The 21,130-nt window shown below is 49.3% G+C and overlaps 2 protein-coding genes across 7 annotated transcripts in view; one reads left to right on the top strand and one right to left on the bottom strand.

Moving 5' to 3' along the window:
- The window catches only part of SMG7 (SMG7 nonsense mediated mRNA decay factor), a 52,787-nt gene extending 44,288 nt beyond the window's left edge, over positions 1-8,499 (top strand). For 5 of the 6 annotated variants that reach the window (XM_082052758.1, XM_082052755.1, XM_082052754.1 and 2 more), the window contains 6 exons: positions 1,004-1,153; positions 3,226-3,306; positions 3,947-4,106; positions 5,436-5,606; positions 5,692-5,843; positions 6,354-8,499. In XM_082052758.1, coding sequence (XP_081908884.1) covers positions 1,004-1,153; positions 3,226-3,306; positions 3,947-4,106; positions 5,436-5,606; positions 5,692-5,843; positions 6,354-6,467 — 828 coding nt within the window. In that variant the 3' untranslated portion in view covers positions 6,468-8,499. The remainder of the gene's footprint in view (positions 1-1,003; positions 1,154-3,225; positions 3,307-3,946; positions 4,107-5,435; positions 5,607-5,691; positions 5,844-6,353) is intronic. The other variant, XM_082052759.1, reaches the window with a different exon arrangement.
- Positions 8,500-8,696: 197 nt separating this feature from the next.
- On the bottom strand, positions 8,697-19,012 carry NCF2 (neutrophil cytosolic factor 2). The gene is made up of 15 exons (XM_082053053.1): positions 18,746-19,012; positions 18,193-18,275; positions 17,755-17,863; positions 17,407-17,541; positions 16,673-16,780; positions 16,095-16,154; positions 14,989-15,032; positions 14,647-14,788; positions 14,104-14,166; positions 13,644-13,722; positions 12,633-12,676; positions 11,818-11,969; positions 11,635-11,746; positions 11,226-11,388; positions 8,697-9,414 (listed from the first exon to the last, which is right to left on the bottom strand). Exons 1-15 carry the CDS (start codon positions 18,917-18,919, stop codon positions 9,317-9,319), a joined length of 1,566 nt encoding a protein of 521 aa, XP_081909179.1. The 5' UTR covers positions 18,920-19,012; the 3' UTR covers positions 8,697-9,316.
- Positions 19,013-21,130: the final 2,118 nt, after the last annotated feature.

Genomic DNA, 21,130 nt, shown 5'->3' on the forward strand with positions numbered 1-21,130 from the left:
ATTGAGGCTGGAGCAGTCTTGTCTTGGATTATTTTCATTGTTTTTCCTGCAAATCCCACCATGCAGTGAGAGCTGAGCGACTTCTTTGCTCCTGGTTGCACGAACGGAATATTTCTGTTCATGCAGTTGTGCTTCACATTGCTGTTTAATACATAACAAAGATTGCAGGTTTTATAACAGTCCATGAGTTGCCTGTGAGTACTTTTGGTGATGTTTATAAGGAAACTTACACAGAGACCTCTTTAAACCTTTGGTCAGATGTGTCTCTGTAAACACACTCGGGATTTTCAGGAGCTCAGCTGAGATCGCTTGGCTTACCCCTCGGAGGGAAAAGCCAGACAATATACATGAGGCTGCTGCTACCCCGGTGTCAGGTTGTGGTTTATAGATGGAGCCTTGTTCTCATCCCTAACAGGGAAACCAGCACAGTACGGACAGAAGCTGCCACTGTGATACTTGTGTTTTCAGCATCCTTCACAAAATTTGGGATGTCAAGTTTGACCAGCACTTTGCAGGGTTTTTCAGTCAGCTGTATGTTGCCGTAGCAGCCGTTAGCAGTGGAAATAAGCCTTCTGGGATTTAAACTCCACAAATAGAGGAGGGAGAAGAAAATGCAAATGTAGTTTTACTTGAAGCCTAAATTATTCCCAGGTCAGTTGTAGGAGAAAAATTGTAAAGTTCTATGTTCCTTGTCCTTGAAGGTGCAAGCAGGTTCAGTATTTGGCACGGACTGCAATGGGAAGCACATGCTCCACTAATTAAAATGAGCTGCCCGTCATTTTGATGATGCAGCGCTACTCCTGGTGTATGTCAGACCACAAGGCCAGCCGTTTTCTGCTCAGCATTTTCTCTGTGCACCACTTTCTCACCTCTGCATGCCGCCTTCTGCCTTCCTCTTGCTCTTTGCGCTCCTCCCGCTGTGCTTTTTTAGCCTCTCCTGGCCACCTTTTGCTGTTTCCCTCTCTGCTTTCTGTTGTCTCACTGTGCTCATTTCTGTCACTAGGACCCCAAGAGCTCCCCTCTGCTTCCTCCGGACCTGTTAAAGAGTCTGGCTGCCTTGGAGGAGGAGGAAGAGCTGATTTTCTCTAATCCTCCCGATCTTTACCCAGCTCTGCTGGGGCCTCTCGCCTCTCTTCCTGGACGAAGCCTCTTTGTATGTATTTGACGTTAATACTGCTGCTTCTCACTCTTAACTGGCATCTCTTTCTTCTGTGAAATCGTAAGAAATGTGCGGTTCCTTTCTCTCCCCCATCCCTCCCATCCACTTCCCTGCCTCACCCTTGAGCTACTCTTCATGCCAAAGCTCAGACCAGCCCAGGGTGTAGCTCCCAGGCCTCCAAATTTGTTCAGAAATCTGAAGAACAGTTATTTCTAAGTACAGTCCACAGGAGAGACATTGATGCATCGTTTAACGCACTCACTCTTCTGTAGTTGTACAGGCTTAGACAAAAGGGCACGGGGGAGCACAGATTCAGCTGCAGAAAGTCATCCGAATAAGTGTGGCTTATTACAATCTCTGTATAGAAATTCCATAAGCGCAGGGGAACCTGCCCTACTAAATGCAAAAGAGATTGTAAAAGAACAAGATGATGGTCTTAGAAGAAAATTGCAAGCAGCTGCCTAAATAAACAGAAACTCCTATAGAAATACAACAATTTTTGATGGACTGAGAGATTTTTTTTTTCTCTTTTAATATTTATATATTAAAACCTTCCTAGCTGGAGGATCTGAGCTGCTGAATTTATAAATTGCCTCTGAAAACGCAGTATGCTTTTCTAGTATACCCACAAGCATGTACGTTAAATAGTAGTATTTCAGATTAGTAGCAGTAACAAAGAAGAGTTCTACTCAAAATCTCTGATAAAGCCTATTTCTCCATTATTTTATATGCCATCCCGAGGAGCCGCTAGCAAAATAGACACCTGTTTCTGTCTCATTAGATACCTTTGCTGAGAAACTAATAGCTGCTTCTTCAGCAGCTCCCTTTGAAGCTCTTATGGTTGCTGTCTGCTGACAAATGGAAGGAAATTCTTCTCTGTGCAAGCTGTGTGGATATGCAGAGTGTGAATTTTGTCTGCCTTTTAAAATGTGCTTTCAAAGTATCGAGTTGTCACTTTGGAAATCTAACAAGCTGGGAGCTGCTCGCCAAGAAAATCAGGCTGTTTGTCTTAGATTTACAGGATAAAAGCAAAGATGTTCCAGATACTGAGACAGTGGTAGAGAGAGGTTCGCTAATTCAGTTTTTTGATGTTTGAACAATAAATTTGAAAACATCTGGCGTGAGTGTAAGAGGACTTTTATTTGGAACAAGACTGAAGCTTTTGGTTTGGATCACACATAATTTTACTTGTGGCTTCACTGGTTCTATGACTTGGTGATCCTGACGCTAAATTGAGTGGTGTTTGTTGTCCACCAGCCAAGTTTTATAATTTTGCTTCAATTTCTTTATCGATGATAACTGATCCTATTTCTTCTCTAAATGGGCTTGTTCCAGACACACTATTTTTCATTGCTTAATCATAAGAACCAAAGACAAAGCTGAGAAATATTATGCTGGAAATAACAGCTGTATGAGAGGGGGTGTAGCTGAGGGAAAAGGTCACCGTCCATCATATCTTAACATGAAACCTCAGGGGAGTTTTGGAACCTCTGCTGTAAACACTGAGGGTTTTTTCTTGCTCGCTACAGTCACTCGTAATGAAAATGAGAGAAACTCGGACTGTTTAGCCCAATTTAAAAAATCACAGCACTTGGCTGCTCTTACTCTCTAGGGATGCTTTCAAAACTGAAAAATATTCTATTGATAGCAATGTACAAGAGTCTAATTGTGTTTGAAGGAGTCCTCTCATCACTGGGAAGGATCTTGTCTCATTTGTACAAGTTTTTACATAACCATAGTGTTGGTTTTTTTGGCAGGAATCTCCCCTCTAGATGTATCAGAGTATTCCACGTCAGATTTGAAAAGCTGTTCTGGTGGTGGGGTTTGCCCGAGACTCACAGCTGTCATGCTTGTTGATTTTTAGATATTAATTAGTTAGTAAGGGAAAACAGTGATTTTTCTGTATTCGTTAGTTTGCTTCCCCTGCCCTCCACTGTGCTGGAGCTAAAATACCAGGAAGGTTGTAAATGTGACCAAAAAACCCTTGGAAACTTCTGCAAGCGTACTTTCCTCCTGCTCACTACACTGAGAACTAACTGCTCCTTTCCCCTTTTTGGTTTCTGAAGAAGTCCCTGCTGGAAAAACCATCGGAATTGATGTCTCAGTCGTCATCTTTCCTGTCCCTCAGTGGATTTTCTCTTAATCAGGTAAGTCAGGACCAGAGTCTGCAGCCCTTTGCTATTTGAGCTTGCCATTTAGCTATTAAAATAAAAAATACTGTGGCTAATAAATAATAATGTGGCAGGAATGTGGTAATATTCTTTAATTTAGGCTAATGGAAAACCTGAAAGAAACCCATGCTGGTGCCTAATTTCAGTCCATATCAGCAAGGTTATCTTTGCCTTGATCAGTTGTCTTCCCAAATTCATCCTCACTATGGTTCTGCAGATGTACCGGTGAATCTTGGAGCTCATGCACCCCTTGATCTTCGTAGAATCAAGGAACTGACTGAAAAGATGCATCTCAAAGTGTTCCGGTGTGGAGGTTTTTATTCCGGAGCTATGGGTTACCCCTTCTCTTATAAAGAACCCAGCAGGGTCTTGATCTGCTTTTCATGAGTATTGGGAATTTAAAGATGCTGTGAAAGCTTTGCAGTCCAGCCAGGAGAAATCTGTCCTGATTCAGAATGTGATGAACTTTTTGTGAAATAAAATGAGCAAAGAAAATGGGTCTAGGGAGTGAAAATGGAATTAGGAAAATATTTTGACCTGTAATTGTTTCCTTTGTACAGTGTCAGTGTTTAAAATAAATCCAGCGCCTAAACTCTTACATTCTTTCCCGCCCCAGGAAAGGTATCCAAATAACAGCATGTTCAATGAGGTATATGGGAAGAACATGAATACCAGCACAAAACCAGAAGTCACCCCTTCAGTTGCCCATCAGGAGACTTCACTGTATTCCCTCTTTGAAGGGACTCCGTGGTCTCCATCTCTTCCAGCCAGCTCAGGTAATCCTGCTATGATTTTACTTGTGTATAGTGATTTAAAAGGATTTAATTCTGAACCTACCGTCAGTTAAGTGTCACTGGAAATTAAAAAAAAGAAAATAAAGCTGCTTAACAATGTCTGAAGATTTCTGTTTTTCTTTATGTATCCTCAGAAATATGAGGGGATTCTGTAATTAGTCTAGGCTAAGAACCTGGATTTTAATAGAAGTAGTTGAGTAGGATAAAAGTTGTAGGACGTATTAAATCCTGAAATCTCCTTAACTTAGGTTCCTGAGAAGCATTTGGGAATAGGGCTTTAGTAACTCAAAAATCCTATACTTTCAGTGTTGCTTCTTTGGAAAAAACAGGAAGAACTGCATTTCATAATGTAGATATTTGAAAGAAACCGTATGATTGAAGAATGTAGAGGAATATATGACAGTTCTGTTTGGTGTTTTTGGTGGTAGTGTTGTTACTGTAAAGCAGCCTACACAGCAAAACAGCTTTTTCCTTAGTCATTTTCTTAAAGGCATAAAAACCATTACAGTTACATCATGATTTTACTCTAAAAATCCAGAAGAGTGTGAAGGAAGGAATTAGTTGAATCTAAGAAGTGAGTGGATTTTAAATAACATCTGCACTGGATGAGAGGGGTTTTTTTTGGTCACACTAAGACTTTTGAAACCACCCAGGAATAACCCTTGTGGGTGAAATGGACAGAGTTGCAAAGTGCTTTTATTTGAGCAGGGCTTATGGCTCACGTGGGTTCAGCTTCATCTCCCTTCACCTCGTTCAAGATGGCAGAGTCTCCTCTGGTGTCTTTGGGCATCGTTTTCTGCTGCCCACAGTCAAGTTTTTCTGCTCTTGCTGTCCTCTTTTGCTCAGGATTGTGTTCTGGTCTGAATTGCTTTAAAATCCACAGAGGTATAAAACATTCCCAGCCTGGAGAGTTCAGGCTGTTAACTTGCGAACTCCTCGAGGCCTAACCTTTATTTTTAGCGACTTGTAAAACTTGGAAGCAGATATTTATTATTCTTTTCTTAGTTTGAGAAAAGTTATTCAAGAAACATGGGGAAAACCCATTTTGGGTAGCCAGCCCTCTTGAGTTTTCCTGGATTTGGGTGTTCCGGTAAGCATGTGGATGCATTAAACGTAGTCATTCTGTTCTCGTGTATGCACAAAAATTTTCACTTGCAACTTAGGAATTTGCATTATACTTGTGTAATGGAGGGAACAAAGCAGTGGAGAAAACTGGGGAATGGCAGAATTTGCAGCAGCACCAAGAAACTCAAACTCGGGAGGCTCCTGCCGTTTCTGTTGACCTTTCTCCTCTTGCCTTGTCATCACTAGATCATTCGACACCAGCCAGCCAGTCTCCTCACTCCTCCAACCCCAGCAGCTTGCCGAGCTCCCCTCCAACTCATAACCACAATTCTGTTCCCTTCTCCAACTTCGGACCCATCGGGACTCCGGACAACAGAGACAGGAGAGTCGCAGACCGCTGGAAAGCAGAGAAGCCAGGCAAGTGCTGGGCTGCCGACTCTCGGTGTTTGTTTTGAGATGGTTTTGCTACATTCCTTTGAACTTGTCTCTCTCTCATTTTTAGCAATGGGAGGGTTCGGTCTGGACTATCTCCCAGCAACATCGTCGTCTTCGGAGAGCAGCTGGCACCAGTCCGGTGCTCCCAGTGGCACCTGGGCAGCCCAAGGTCCCCCTGCCATGGAGGACTCCTCAACTGTGCTTATGGAGAGCCTGAAGGTACGTTGGGCCAAAACTCAGCTCAGGGACAGGTCCTTGTCTGTGGGGCTGGAAGATGCAGTGATGGGCTTTAGCCTAACAAGCGTCAGAGTTCAGCGTCAGAAACGAAAGGTTTTTCCTGCAGATTCGCTTACACAGGCAGCGTGGGAGGTGTTGACCGCTGCTGGAAGGTGTCACAGTTTTCCAGTTCTTGCTGTTCTAGAATATTTTGCGGAACAAGACCAGGCTGGCAGAACTGGAAGAAATGATAGCGTTTGTTTTGACTAGTCTAAAATTAGTAATCGTTAATGTGGGATGAATTTTTATGGTAATGAGGGTTCTGGAGGAGGATCAGCTTCTTCTAGGGGAGCCTCTCTTCAGAAAGCCTTCTTTGAAGTCTGGCTAACTTTCATGATAAGCCAGGTAGGAGTGATAAAGAAGGAGAAAATAGAAAATTGTCTCTGCTTTCTCATCTGTAAGAGGAGGGCTGTGTAACGCGAGGAGGTACTAGTGTTGGCTGTTTGTTTTTAGTCCATCTGGTCCAGTTCCATGATGCACCCTGGCCCCTCAGCCCTGGAGCAGCTGTTAATGCAGCAGAAGCAGAAGCAGCAACGCGGACAAGGCACCATGAACCCACCGCACTGAGGAAGGAGGTGGCGACCCTTGCAAACGAAGGCTCCATAAACCATGGCATGTTGGGTTTGCAGGCCTGGCCTGTGCGGGTGGCAGCCCTCTCTTCTGTTCCTTGCCGTCAGGAGGGCGTAAGTGCTCCACCGACCCGCTGAGTGTGCAAAAAACGTCTGCAGCGCAAGAAAACCGACACCAGGAACTCTCCCATCCCTGGGGCCACTGGAGGGAGAGAGGAACTGCTGTTTGTCTCACTCAGTGACCCGATATCACCGCCTCTCACCTTCTCCATCGTGCATGTCCCCGGCCACATGGGAAGCAAAAGCTGAGAACGAAGGGCAGATGGGAGAAGCCAACGAGAACTTCTCAATCCTTTTCCTCTCTTTTGGGGAGATAAAAATAGGAATCCATTAATGATTGCTTTGCTGACTGAGAATGTAGTTGAAAAATTACTCCTAAACATCTTTATTACTATCTCAGTAGTAAGATCACACTGAATTCTTCCGTACACGGACGTGCTTCGTAGTCAGTGTGTAGCAATGAAAGCCCCGGTTGCTGCTCCGGTCAGAGGTGGTTGGTGACGAGGTGGGGCTCTGTCTCGTGCGCTAGCGAAGGAGTTCCATGAAGGAGAGTCTGGCACTTGACACCACTTCACCTGTTGCCCAAAGGCTTTGGCCAGCCCGTGGGTTGGGTTAGAGACTCCAGCATGAAATGCCCTCCTCTCAGGAGGTGTTTGAGCTGTCAGCGGTGACGCAGGGCATCGCAGAACTCTGCTGGACGAGCAAGTTAACTGCTACGGGGTTTTAAATTAATGTTTGATTCCTGTACATTTTACTGTAGCATAGTGGCTAGCCCCACAACGGGCAGGCTAGCCTGTGCACTCACCGCCTGACTCATTTTAATAGGTAGGTAGAAAGCTTTCAATGGTTTTTGGTTTGTTTTGGGTTGTTGGTTTTTTTTTCCTTTCTCTCTCCATCCTCCCATCTTCGCTGGACGCTAGTAGTTTCATTACCCACATGCAAATCTCGCAGAAAATAATCAGGGGTCCAGCAGGGCTGGGTAAAGCTGATGCCGGTCGGCCCGGACAGCGCGGAGTGTATGCACCCCTCAGCAGCTCTGCAGAAACCCGTCCGCCCCCGCACCCCAAACCCCCAGCTGCAGCCCCAAACTTTCCGTTCCAGGATGAAATTCAAGGCACCCGTGGACCCACGTGTGTGAGCCGCACGCGGAAGAAAGCGTAGTGCTGTTCATAGGTGAAAAGGTGCAGAAGGGAAAAGGAGAACGTTTTATTTGCTATTTATTAGGGGGAAAGAAGACTGGAAGCTTCGTTAAAGAGAAGGACAGCGTTTTTGTTAGGTTTCCCGGGGAAGTTCTGGAAACAATCTCCATGTCCGTGTGCTGTGTTTAGCAGGAGGGGTTTTGTGATGATTCAGGATCTCTGGGCTGGAAATCAGCTGCAGGGCAAAGCACATGCAGGAGCTGAAGTGATGCTGGAGCCTGGGCAGCCCCAGAGAACACAAAAAGGGAAGAGGGAGGAGACACGATGCCCCCCCGGGGGTACAAGCAGCTCCCCCACCATCTCCACCTTAGCGACATCCCCATTCTTCAGTGCATTTTGAAGCTGTATTTCCTTTAAAAAGTCCAAAAAGTGAAGTTTCCACCCAGTGGTAAGATGAACCGAACCCCTCCGTACTTCTCTTCAGCCCCCCCCGGTTTGTGTATCCAGCTGTGCACCCAGGGCAGCTGCCACATTCCCGTCTTCGAGCCATCACCGACTCTTGCACCCCAGACGCGCTAACCAGGTTCAGCGGCTCGCTCCGGCAGCGCCGGGGTCCCAGCCGCGCCGTTCCACTTGTGCATGAGCATCCAGCCTGGGGAAGGCGTCCGACCCTCGGCTGGGACCCCCCTCCGGTGCCCGGGGGAGCAAGGGAAGGAGCCCCCGACAGAAACTGGTTTGTGTCGTAAGCTTTTTTTGTGTTTCTTGTCTGTCTGTGCAAGAACTGCAGCTGCTGAAATCAGCTTTGCCTTTAATTAAACCATGTTCTCTCCATCCAGGCCTGTGTGTCGTGTTTTATTTCCTGTGTAACTTGGCTGCGAGCTTTTAAAAACGCATTATTTTCCTAGAGAAGTCAGAAGGAGGTTTGAAGTTCATTTTTTTTTAATATTTATTTTTATTTGAAAGAAAACTAAATAAATGGCAAAGATTCTGGCTTGGGCTCAGCACAGATAATTGGATCGTGGGTTTGTGTGACTTATATGTGATTCATTTTAACAGGAATTTGGGACAGGAGTAGCTTGCAGAGCTCTCCTTTGGTCGCAGGCTGGAGTAGCTGAACCTGTTGGAATGCAGTCAGCGGGAGCTGGAGGAGATGGATCCTTCTGCCCTTGACCTGCCTGTAAATCGGGATGTCAGCTGTTTGCAGCCAGTTTCTAAATGGTAAAATGTGGCAAAGAAAACTAGGGAGATGCTTTGTTTTTTTAAAAAACTATGGGTGTTTATTGTATTCAGACAGCTCCTCAAGATAAGCTCTCTTAAAAAGAAAGGTGAGATTTAGGTTATTGGGAGAGTGAGTTTGTCCAGAACGCTCGGTAGGATCCAAAATGGGGAAACCGCTGCCCTTGGTCTCTTGGCAGCAAAGTGCCCCCGGTGCTGTATCTGCAGCTTGTGTGTTTTGAGGATGGGGCAAGTCTCTCGGTAAGCACAGGGGGTTTTTAGAGAACAATGCAGAAGGTAAAAATAAATCTTTTAGTACAAGTAGCAATAATAATTCAAGTCCATTTTCAGATGCAGTGGCTAATATGAGAACTTCTCAACTACAATAGTTGATTTTTAATTTCTTCCCACAACTCCTTTAGCTCTTCCGAAATCACATCTCCGGGTCTTCAGCGTCAGGCTTTTGAACGAAAGCGGAGGGGAAGATGCCAATCTTCCCGTTGCATTGCCCTTCTAACCAGTCTTCATTCACTGGAATGAAAAATTAACAGCATTTGTGTCACCCCAGGGCTGTACAGCAGCACAGTAACCTCCACATGCTACAGACAGGCCTGAGATCTCCATTTTAAGGTTTTTTTGCTGATTAACCTTTTGGCTGAGCGAAAGCCTGGTAGAGAGAGGAATGTGGCAGAAAGGGGCTGAGGAGGCAGGAGAGCAAAGCTGTAAGGTAAGAAAGAACAGGCTGCCAAGCACAGGTGAGAAAAATAGATCAAAATAGGGGTTTAGAAACTGCCTTGAATACAAGGAAACTGAGTGCAGAGCAAGGAAATGGTCTGAGACGTGTTCCATGGTGCAAAAACTCACCCGTGCAGCGGTGGAGGGGGGGACTGAGGTGGCTGCCAGCCAGTGCGAATTACTGAGAGCTACACAGAGCAAACTGTCATCGTTTGTCATTCCTCCTGTGTGCTCTGCACAGACGTGAAAGGATCCAACTCAAAAATATGTGCTAGATCTTGCTGAGGTTTAGGCAGTGTTTGAGCCTCAGTTCTCATAGAAGCACTAAAGACTAATATTAAAAGGACTGAGGCCGATGGGAGATGGTAGACTTAAAAGCAGCCAGGTGAAGGAAGCAGGAGTAAGATTGTTCTGCCGTTGTGGGGGTGGCAGCCAAAATTAGGCATCTCCTTTAAAAAATAATCTGTGATCGGTAAAGTCAGATGCAGCTCGAGTGAAACTCTCCTGTCTTGAAACTGTTTGGGGCAGTTGGAGGCAGAAACAGGGCTGTGATGAAAATATGTAACTGAGACATGGGTGGGAAACCTCTGGTAGGGCTGCAGGAGCAGCTGTGGTGGAAGATTCTTAAAGAAAGCCATCTTGAAGATCAGAGAAACACAGAAGCTTTGGAAGGGCCCTTCCCAGCTCCCCCAGTGCCACCCCTGCCATGAGCAGGGACATCTTCACCAGCTCAGGTTGCTCAGAGCCCCGTCCAGCCTGGCCTGGGATGTCTCCAGGGATGGTTCAGCCACCACCTCTCTGGCCAACCTGGGCCAGGCTGTCACCACCCTCAGTGTAAAAAATGTCTTCCTCATGTCTGGCCTGAATCTCCCCTTTTTTAGTTTAAAACCATCAACCCTTGTCCTGTCACAACAGGCCCTGCTCAAAAGTCTGTCCCCAAAGCTGTTGGGTCCTGCTTGTCTTGTGGCTTCAGAGAACAGTCTTGACAAGCCAAAAGCCCTGTGGTTAGTTAGGACTGAGCCTGGAAGCACTTCAGTGGGCTGGAGCACCCTCTGCTCTATTACAGGCAGTGAGTGGCAGCTTGCAGGAGAGGTTTGCTTTCAGTGAAGCTGCCTGAGCCAGGCTGCTCCTCGGCAGGTTCCCAGCATGAAGCAGTTTGGTTTGCAGGACAGGGAAAGAGATTTTAGAATCACAGAATCATTTCGGTTGGTAGAGACCCCCCAAGATCATCAAGTCCAACCATAACCCACCCCTGGCACTGCCCCATGTCCCTGAGAACCTCATCTCCGTCTGTCCAACCCTCCGGGGATGGTGACTCCACCACTGCCCTGGGCAGCCTGTTCCAATGCCCCACAGCCCTCTGGGGAAGAAATTGTTCCAAGATCAAGGTCCCTAGTGATGCTTTTGAGCTCCACTGAAGAACTTGTGTCCCATGTCTGACCAAATTCCCGAGACTTTTTGGCCTGACCAGCAGACTCTGGGAACCCACAACTTGCACTGAACAGAGCAGGAGCTGCTGCCATTGCCCGGCATCTCAGGTTCAGGCCTGTGTTCTCACCAGAGCCGGGAGGTCCCTCCCTCCCCCCATCGTGGAAGGAGCAGATTACCTTTGGATAAAACGAGTATCACATCTCCTGCCTGAAACTCCAGGTCTTCAGGTTGGGTGGCTTCGTAATTGTACTGTGCTACAACTTGGGTTAGTCCCGTCTCCTCCAGCATTGCCTTCTGCGGTGACTCCTCTGGTTTGCTGTCGGGTAAAAACCCCTCTCCCTGGGGTGGGAAAGAAGCTGGTAAGGATGCCTTTGCCTTCACATTTTTCTTTGTACCAGGGTAAGAGAGACAAGCTCTGCTGCTTCTCGCCTCCCTGCTTTGCTCCTCTGCCTTTCCAGATGTCACTGGCTTGCTTTGAAAGCCCCGAGCCTGCGCTCACAGCAAGGAAAGCAGAGGCAACATCTGCTGAGGTTCCTTGCTGGGAGCGGGCGGAAGAGGTGACCGCCACCGCGAGCCGTCACTGACCTCCGTGATGTCGCACCAGACTGTCAGACAGCTGTCCTTGCTCTGGCTCCAAGCCTGCCCGAGGTTCTCCGTGCTCAGAGTCACCAGCGCTTGGCTCTCCGCAGGCTTGTACCTGGGCGGACACAGGGTAAGTAAAGGGGGGAGCTCTGAAAACATGGCTCACCTCTGAAAACAGGACCTCACCTCAGCTCTGTGTGCTCAGGCTGGAGCTCCAGCTTCTTGCAAACCAGGTCCAGGAGCTCCCGGTAGGACAGGCCTGGCTCAACTTGCAGGGCAACCGTGTATTTGTGATGCACCTTGAGGACATGGGGGCCGGGGACGGCTGCTTCGGGCTCCTGCGGGTGGGAAACAGTGTGTGAGGGCACTGGGCTGTGGAAACTGGTCTCCTGAGCCAGATCGGAGCTGCAGGACATCAGGAGGGTCAGGAGACATCTCAGCCAGCATGTGCAGCCTCGGGTATGTCCCTCGGGGCAGGTTGTGCCACCAAAGCTGTGGCTGGACGCATGGCTGGTTGGCAGCCCTGGGCTTGTTCCAGGAGACAGCACAGTAACGCGTTGGGCACTTATCAACCAAATTGTTGCTTTGAGGTGGCCACATTCAATGTGTGTCCATCCCCCAATCCCCTCATTCTTTTTTTTTGAGTTGGGATTGTCAATTTTCTCATCTGCACAGTGTGACCTTCTGATGTGCTGACCCTGCCCAGGAGCACACACGTTACAGCCCAGCTCTCCTATTTCTCCTTCTCAAGTGCCACATGAGTTGAACAAGGGTTTTGCCAACAGCCACAGGGGGAGCAGACCTCCCAAAAAGCAGCTCTAGTCACCCCGTTGGGTCCTGGTGACCTGCTGGTCCCTAGGTCTGTCGTTACACTTTGGAATGGTGAAAACCTGGATCACTCCAAGGACCGTGGTGCTTGCGGGGCGTGCCAGCACCTTTCAGTGTATAATAAATATGGGTGTGTAGCGTGGACCTTGGGATTCACATTCAGGAGATGTTACCTTGGCTGCTTCTCTCAGCTGTGCTGGAGTCACAGGAGCGTGGTCTGTGGAGGAAGAAAGAGATGGGATGAGAGAAACATTTCTGCTCTGCACCTAAATATGTGTTCAGATCTCCTGCAGCCCTTCTCCTTGACACCCGTCATTATCTGCAGCACCAGCAACCAGCCCTGGAGCCACCAGCAGATGTCCCTTGAGTGGATGCAGCATCGACCGCAATGGGATTCATCGGTAAGATTTAGATAGGACCACCAAGCAGAGGTCTGGGCTCTGTGCCTTTCCTCCTATAGGGACAGGAGCTCTATGGGTGGGATGTCTTTCTGGGTGGAGAAAAAAAAAAATTCTATATGAGCTGCTGGTGTTAGTGTCTTTGCTCTTCTGATCTCCCCAGGTCCACACTGAAAATTGGAGACAATCCTTGTCCTTCACTGTGGTTGTAAAGCTAAATTTGGACCTGCAGGTAGGGCGATTTGATGCAGGTTTGGTGAAATCCTTCACAAGGACCTGCTCTACGTTTTGTCAAGGCTTTGACACGACTGTGCTTGTTATGGGAAGAGACAGAGCTTTGCTCTTGAATGCGGTCGCGCTGCTACATCTGTGGTGGCTTTTGGTGCCACAAAGATGCTCTTTGAGATGGTTTGGTCTTTATGATGTTTGCCCTTAACTCCCATGAGCTACAACCATCTTCTCTGTCACGTGGACCACCTGGGTCACTTGCCCCATTCCTATCCCCAGGCTCTTTTCCCAATTAGTCACTGTGCTAATTAAGAGCACGGAGGGACTTGTTTTCCTTGAGGATTATTCTATTTTACTCCATTCTCAGCGCTGCAGTTGCTGTCTCTGCCTCGTGCTTCAATGTCTCTCCACCCTTGACTGCAAATGAGCCCCGGAACGAGATGGAGATGAACCCCAGCTCTGGTCTCAATGTGTGAGGACACTGAGGAGACCATCTCAAACCTGCTGCCGGGGTTTTGTCCCTAAAGCACCCCTATCCCGTCACCTCCCTGCGCTGACCTGGTGCTGGCCGCCGCGGCTTCTCCGGAGCGCTGCAGCTGGGTGGCTCTGGAATATTGTCTTCTGGAGAGTTTTCTTCCTGTGATGGGTGGGAAGAAGGTAAAGCTTCCAATCCCACCCTTCCCAATGGAGCTGGGGCACTGCGGCCTCGCGGAGCCTCCCCTCCAACCCAGCTTCCCAAGGTTTGTTCAGGGTCTTGAACCACGGAGGGTTGACCTCTCTACCCTTTCGTCTCCCGAGCATTGCCAACCACCATCCATCAGCACAGCATCTGCCCAGATTTCACAGGTTTCTGAGCTCACATTAAGGTACTGTGATCCAGAAGAACCAATTCCAGCACTACAAGGGGGAGGGAGTTGCAGTTATGGGTCTTGCTGGAAGGCCCAGAAATAGGTGGTGGTGGGTGAATATGTGGACATCTGGCCTCCCCAGGACACCATCTCCTCCTGGGCCTCCTCACCTGGATGTGCGGCTTGTTCTGGAGCTCCATGGGCTCAAGGAAATTGCAGGGGACAATTCCTTTCTGCAGAGGAAGGAGAGATGAGTGGGGATTCCTTGGCAAGGAGGCAACACACTGCTGGAGGATGTAGCTGAGCTTGTCCCTGCCCTGACTCCAGTAGAGTCCCTGAGGTGCGAAGGTTTGTTGCTGCAGGTTGAATGGGTTTCACTGAACCCTGTGGCCTCATCCAGGTGGACAGAAGGGACTTAACAGTGAAGGTGGTGAGAGCCTGGCCCAGGTTGGCCAGAGAGGTGGTAGATGGACCATCCCTGGAGACATCCCAGGCCAGGCTGGACGAGGCTCTGAGCAACCTGAGCTGATGAAGATGTCCCTGCTCATGGCAGGGGTGGCACTGGGGGAGCTGGGAAGGTCCCTGCAACCCAAACCATTCTGTGATTCTGTGACTTAAGTCAGAAACTCAGTTGTTGACAGCAAGGCTTTGTTCTCCAAGTCCTCTGCAGAACCTCACAGCATCCTCCCCCCAACCAAGTACACCCCCAGTACCTTCCCGTTGAACATCACTGTAGCCCAGTTGTCCTTCTCTTTCTTCAGGACAAAGACGATGTTTCCCGGCAGGACCTGCAGCTCCTCACTGGTCTCGGGGATGAACTCATACAGGACGCGGTGCGGCTGCCCTTCTAGAGCCCTGCGTGCAGGAGCAGCAGGTGGGTGACATTGCTGGTTTACTTTGCAGGGGGAACCCAGACCTCTGCCTCCTTGTTCCTATGATCCTTTCCCCATCCCCCTAGAGCTTTGGGTGCTACTGGTTGCTCAGGTGTGACGGTGCAGGACAGGGTTGGGCCTGGCTGCACAGGTCAGCAGCACTCTGTCTTTCATCCAACTTACCTGAGGATCTCTGGGGTTTTGGGCCTGGGCGGAGGACCAGTGGCCTGCCAACAAGAAGACAAAAAGAAAATTATCAGTAGTCTGGAAGATTTCAGTTGTGTTGCAGAAATGTCCTGCAGCCTTCTACTGTCATCCTGACCTGGTTCTTTTTTCCCTGAGCTGGTGTTGGGGCAGATGATTTGAACCCAAATTGATTTTTTTTTTGCTGCTCTGCAGCTGGCTGCAGTAGATTTTCGGCAACTGCCTTTTGTGGCTCTGCTCCTTCAAATGAGCACTTTCCAAATTCTTCCACCTGCGGTTGGTTTTCAGAGGCACAGTCCTGGTGTCATTTGTGACTTTGGTTTCAGCTCACAGAAAGCTGAGATCGCGGATTTGAGATCCACTGATTTAAGCAATAAGTTGTGCTTCCCTGTACCTTCTCTTTTGTAAAATACCCAGCTGCTGTCATCCTGCTTTATGGTGTCTCCTGCCGAAGTATTTTGAGGTCTCTGGTGGATTTTATCAAGGCCCTGAAGAAGCTACTTGAAATAGTCCTGACTCCTGCAGCGAGGTGTCAACACTTGGCTGCGTGGAGATGATGTATTTTCTCTTGTGTAATGGTGCTGTGGGCTGCAGCAGCTGCGCTTCCCCGTATCCTCCCAAAACGCTCCTGTAAAAGTCTCCCGGGTACCCTTAGATATGGATAGATGCTGCTGCTTCATCATGAGAATGCAAAGGGCTTTGGGAACCGGGAGGAGGAGGGAGCTCTTGCTTCTCTGGTGGCTTGAGCTGAGACACATGAACCTGATTAATCTTACAGGGAGGGTCTGAGACAGCTCCCTGCTAAAGCTGTTGCCCAGTGGGGGCAGAGGATGTGCTGCCCAGCCACTTCTTCCTTGTTTGGGGAACTGGGTTGGCCTCAACCACAATTGTAGGTGGGTTTGATGATAAGGAGATCAGCTGAGATGCAGGGGCAGCGTCTGCCCCCTCCCCGCAGCAGTAGCAGAAAGTTCAGGGTGATGATGCTGCCGTTTGCTCCTCACTGTGAGACAGAGATGGGGGGTGATGCCCATCCCCATGTTCTCCTGAACCCTCACCAAGGCTGCTGTTCATCGGTGGTGACTTACCTGTGGTTGGAGTGGAGCAAATCCTGAAAAATCATCTTTATCCACCACAGATGCCACCACCTAGAGCCAAAGACAGACAGGTAGTGATTTGATGCTCATAGACCTCTGATGCCCACCCTCCTCTTTTGCTGTTGGCCAAGCCAAGCTCCTCGGGGTGCTTCAGGTTCAAGATTTTACGCAAAGTATCTTTGACTACAGGCTGAGTGCTTCCGGTAGCAAAACTCGCCTCTCAGCTGTGGCAAGGTCTCAGCTCAGCCTCATCTTGACTGCAGATAGAATCACTCTAACCTCAATGTTTCCCTTTATATTCAAATTACAAATGTTGAAGTGAGTCAGAGTTCAAATCAAGCCCCTACCTCCTGTAGGCAACTTTAAACATTGTTTAGAAAGTTCATAAATGTTTGTGTTCTTCAGGGAAAGAACTGGAGATCAGTTGTGGGTGTCAGATGTTAAATATCTTCTTTTCCCCTACCCGAGGTACAGCCCAGCAGATAGCAGCTCGGGGGGGTTAGAGGGTGGTCAGCACCTCACTTCAACCCCCAGGCTTGGCCTGAATGAAGAAGATACTTCTTTCTTACCATAGCTTTTCCCAGGTAGTCCTTCTTCTCCAGCTGAGCCACCTGCTTTTCGTTTGGTCTGAACAGCTTCCCTGCAGGAATGGCCACGAGCTCGCAGACCTTCTGCTTCTGTAGCGTAGAGAAGTCATAGAGTCACAGAATCATTTTGGTTGGAAGAAACCCTCAAGATCATGGAGTCCAACCATACCCCACCCCTGGCACTGCCCCATGTCCCTGAGAACCTCATCTCCATCTGTTCAACCCTCCAGGGATGGTGACTCCACCACTGCCCTGGGCAGCCTGTTCCAATGCCCAACAGCCCTTTGGGGAAGAAATTGTTCCCAAGATCCAGTCTGGACCTCCCTTGGTGCATCTTGAGGCCACTTCCTCTCATCCTGTTGCTTGTTACTTGGGATAAGAGACCAACACCCTCCATGTGCTCTTCAGAGCAGTGACTGTCCCCTTCCTCCTACTTCCGGGGCTAAGGTCCTGCTCCATAAAGTCAAAACCCCACCGTGACAGCCTTTTAACAGACAGTCCATTTAACCTGGTCTTTCCATCCCTGCCACCCCAGTGACCCAAAACTCTTCCCACCAACTCACGTCTCAGTGCGCCACCCACATTTTGCTCCGCCAGCTGCATTTTTCTCCTGCTTTGCTAAAGCTGTAGCTAGAAGTTGGTTTCTCTGTCACTGGGATTTTTCTCCCTCTTCCCTGTGAGCAAACGTGGTGGCTGTGGGACCCGCTCCTCCTTACCAGGATGGCTTCCATCGCCCTGTCGATCTTGTTGTGCTGGGGCTCGCTCTTCATGCTCATGGCCAGCGTCAGGTGCTCCTCAGCTTTCTTCCAGTCCTCCAGCGTGGCGAACACCAGTGCGATGTTATAGAGAATCTACCAGAGGGATGGGAGAAATGAGATGAGCAAGGAAATGAGTTCTTGGAGCAGCTGAACCCTTGCCAGGTGAACGGGAGGACAGCAGGGTGGTGGCACAGAGCTCTGCACCAGCTTGCTCCCTTTTTTTGCAAGGCACAAAGAGAGGTTGGCTGTCTTCTCCTGAGATTTCTTGAGATAGTGAAAAACCCTTTGGGGTCAAGTCTTTCTCACCTCGCAAGCAAAGAGCCTGTATCGCAACCCCAGGATCTTGTAGTCGATGAGCTGGTTGCCTCGCAGCTGGGCCAGCGCCTCTTTGAAATCCTCAATGGCTTTTTCATGGCTGTAGAGCAAAGGACAATGGTGTCACCACCTCATGGTGGCACTCTGGCTGCCTGGTACCCCTTGCAAATGTCTCCAAGTCTTTACTTAAACTTGTTTGGGTTTAGTTGGGTCTCTCCTATCCCCTCGTAGTGCTTTTGGACACACCAGGAGGAGAAGAGGTGCTCCAAAGCTGGCGTTAATCCCAGCTGCACTGCTGAGGAACCGGAGCCTTTTACCTTGAGGGTTGCAGTTTGACCCCCATGGTACCACCCCACCTGGGGCTGTCCCCAGCCAGAGGTTGACATCTCTGCAAGCCGCAAAACTGAAACGCTGAAGCCTTCCACTCACTTCTGCCTGCGATAAAACACGGTCCCCCGCTGGAAATAAGCCACTGCCAGGTGCTTGTCACAGCCGATGCTCCGGGTGAACGCCTGCACGGGGGGCAAAAAGATGGGGAGAAGAGAAAACCTTTACAAATCTGAGGGTTTTGGAGCAGTTATACCTGTCCTCACTTAGCCAAGGGGCCTAAGCTGGGCTCTGTGGGCGATGTCTCCCTGCAGCGTTGGGCACTGGGTGGTAGAGCCTGTACCGGGCTCCTAATTTGTTTTGAGCTGAAGCATCTGCCACTGCTCGCCCGGCAGCTCAGTGCCCTGCGGTCACTTCTGGGAGGGAGAAAACACGAGCAGCAAACTGCGCACCTCTGCTGCCGCTTCGCCTCTGATTCACCGAGAAAACAGGTTCAGCAGGAACAGCCCAGGGCTGTCATGCTTCATCCTGGCTTTAAAAAGCCCCGAATCCTTCCCTTAGACCGTGGCCCTCCCTTTCCCAGCATGTCCATCTGTCTGGCAGGTCTCCGTGCAAACTCGCTGCTGCCTGCAAGGGTGCAAGGGCTGTCCCTTACCTCCTCCGCCTCGGCCAGCTGCCCCAGGACAAGGTGGATGCAGCCGATGTTGAAGCAGATTTTGGCAGGGGGTTGCTGGACAGCCGTGAAGGCGTCCAGGGCTGCCTGCCACTCCTTCCTGTCCGCCGCACACACCCCTTCTTGCCACAGACGGATCGTCTCCACCAGGGACATGGCGCGGTGGCAGCGGGATGCAGGGTCCCCAGGTCCTTCCTCGCAGCGCTGCTCAGCCTCTCTCTGTTCCCTTTCTGCTTCTGCCTTTGTGTCGCAAAACTGCCAGGAAGTGGCTTCACTAGCGTCACCCCAGGCGGCCCCACCATGGGGAAGTGGGGCAGAGGCTGCTGTGCCACAGTGGGTTTCCACGCCGACCTGCCGTGGGTTGCGCGACAGGTCCTCTTCAGGCTTTGCTTCTTTGGGTTTGCTCATGATTTTGTCAGCTGCGTGGTTGAGCAGTTCGAATTTAGGGTTGCAAAGCCAGAGCAGCTGAGCCTCTTGTGCCCTCCAAAGTATGGTCCTTGATGGGGGTGGTTGCCTGGAGAAGAGGAGGCTCTGAGGAGACCTTGTTGTGTTGTTTCTGTACTTAAAAGGGGCCTGTAAGAAAGATGGGGACAGACTTTTGAGCAGGGTCTGTTGTGACAGGACAAGGGGTGATGGTTTTAAAGTAAAAAAGGGGAGATTCAGGCTGGACATGAGGAAGACATTTTTGCCCGAGGGTGGTGAGAGCCTGATCCAGGTTGGCCAGAGAGGTGTTGGATGAACCATCCCTGGAGACATCCCAGGCCAGGCTGGACGGGGCTCTGAGCAACCTGAGCTGGTGAAGATGTCCCTGCTCATGGCAGGGGTGGCACTGGGGGAGCTTTGAAGGTCCTTCCAACCCAAACCGTTCTGTGATTCTAAATGGTTCCTGCAGGCAGGGCTGCTCGAGGGGACAGGTGACACTGAGCATGCGGCAGCAATGACAGCAATGACCGCTGCTGACTCAACTTGGGAGCTGGCTGCTCCACACGTGGTTTCTAAGTTATTTTGGAAGTACTTTGCCTCAGCCGCATCTACCAGTGATGTGATGTGCATGTTGTAAGAGCTTAAAACTTGTCAGCAAGACTTGGCCCTTAAGCGTTTGCTCAGAGTTCCCCAAAAAATTACAAAATGGCAATGAGAGGAGGGAGACAATGGAGGAGACTGTTGGTCGCCTTCTGCTCAGGATGAAACCCAAGCTGCTGAAGAGCAAGGATGTTTTTTAATCAAAAGTAGGACCAAGCTCACCCCTGAAGCTCGGGTCTCTCTTTGGTTCTCCAGCTGCAAGTATGTCCTTGGCATCCCTCTGTGCACAGCTGGCTCCATGGGCTTCTGATGGGAGCGCAGAGGAGACTCTGAGAGCTCCAGAAAAAAAAAAGCAGAGGGAAATATAACCAGCTGAAGCGATGCTGAAGGAGAGGGGTGGGAGTAAAAACACAGTGAGCATGAAAACACCCCTCTGAGACACCTTTTCTTATTCCTTCGGGGAATGGGAAACCCCATCTTGCAGGAAATGGTTCACCTGATTGTAGGGATAATTTTCTGCTCATTTAATTATCTGAATTGGCACATTGGTAAGGAGGGTCAGGTTGAGCCCGAAACTGGTACAAGGGGAGCTGAAGGAGGGTGCGAGATCACCCGTAGCAAGCATGTTTTGTTTTGCTTTTTCTTGTGTTTTGCAGAAAGGTGGGATCTGAAAGATGTAAACGCTCAGAGCAGCTATCCTGCTGCTCGGTTATTTTTAGTGTAACATTCAAGCAATTTCAAAGCTGTGACAAACACACCCCTTCTAGTGAGTCTCTTTGTTCCCCTTTCTCTCACCAAGTTGATTTAGCAGGCAAACTTCTTTCTTCTACAGCAATGTCCAAGAGGAAGTGAGTAACAGAGCTGGTGACACCTCCCGTGGGAGATTCTTGGAATCCAGCACAAACACAGATCCCCAAGATGCGGGTAAGAAATGCACAGAAATGCTCGAAATCCAGCCAGCGTGCAGCAGTTGGGTTTGAGTTGCACAGTAACAACATGCTCAAGTTTATCATCATTTTTGGAGAGGAGACTCAAGAAGAGATTGATCCGGGCACTAGAAAACATTATGTATGAGGAAAGACCAAGGGGATTGACCTTGTTTGGGAGGCGATCTGTAACGCAGGAGGAGATGGAGCCTGTCCAGCTCTTTCTCTGGATGGTGGGTCTGAGCTCTCCCCACACAGGACCCAAGTTTATTTTTTGGGCTTTATGTTGTGCAAATGTTTCTAAACGCATCACAACCCAACCCAGTGGAATCTGGAGAACCTTACATGGCTCTTTTTGTTGCCTTCGTTTATCTGATGCCACCTAGAGGCAGCTGACCTGCTTTGACATTGTTTTAAA

The sequence above is a fragment of the Streptopelia decaocto genome, assembly GCF_964273445.1.
Source record: "Streptopelia decaocto genome assembly, chromosome: 5".
Classification (NCBI taxonomy): Eukaryota; Metazoa; Chordata; class Aves; order Columbiformes; family Columbidae; genus Streptopelia; species Streptopelia decaocto.

Coding starts and splice junctions, on each gene's coding strand:
- NCF2 (XM_082053053.1), bottom strand. CDS start 18,919: ATGTCCCTGGTGGAGACGATCCGTCTGTGGCAAGAAGGGGTGTGTGCG. Junction 17,542..17,754: donor ACAGGCTCTTTGCTTGCGAG/GTGAGAAAGACT, acceptor TCCCTCTGGTAG/ATTCTCTATAACATCGCACT. Junction 15,033..16,094: donor TTGCTCCACTCCAACCACAG/GTAAGTCACCAC, acceptor TCTTGTTGGCAG/GCCACTGGTCCTCCGCCCAG.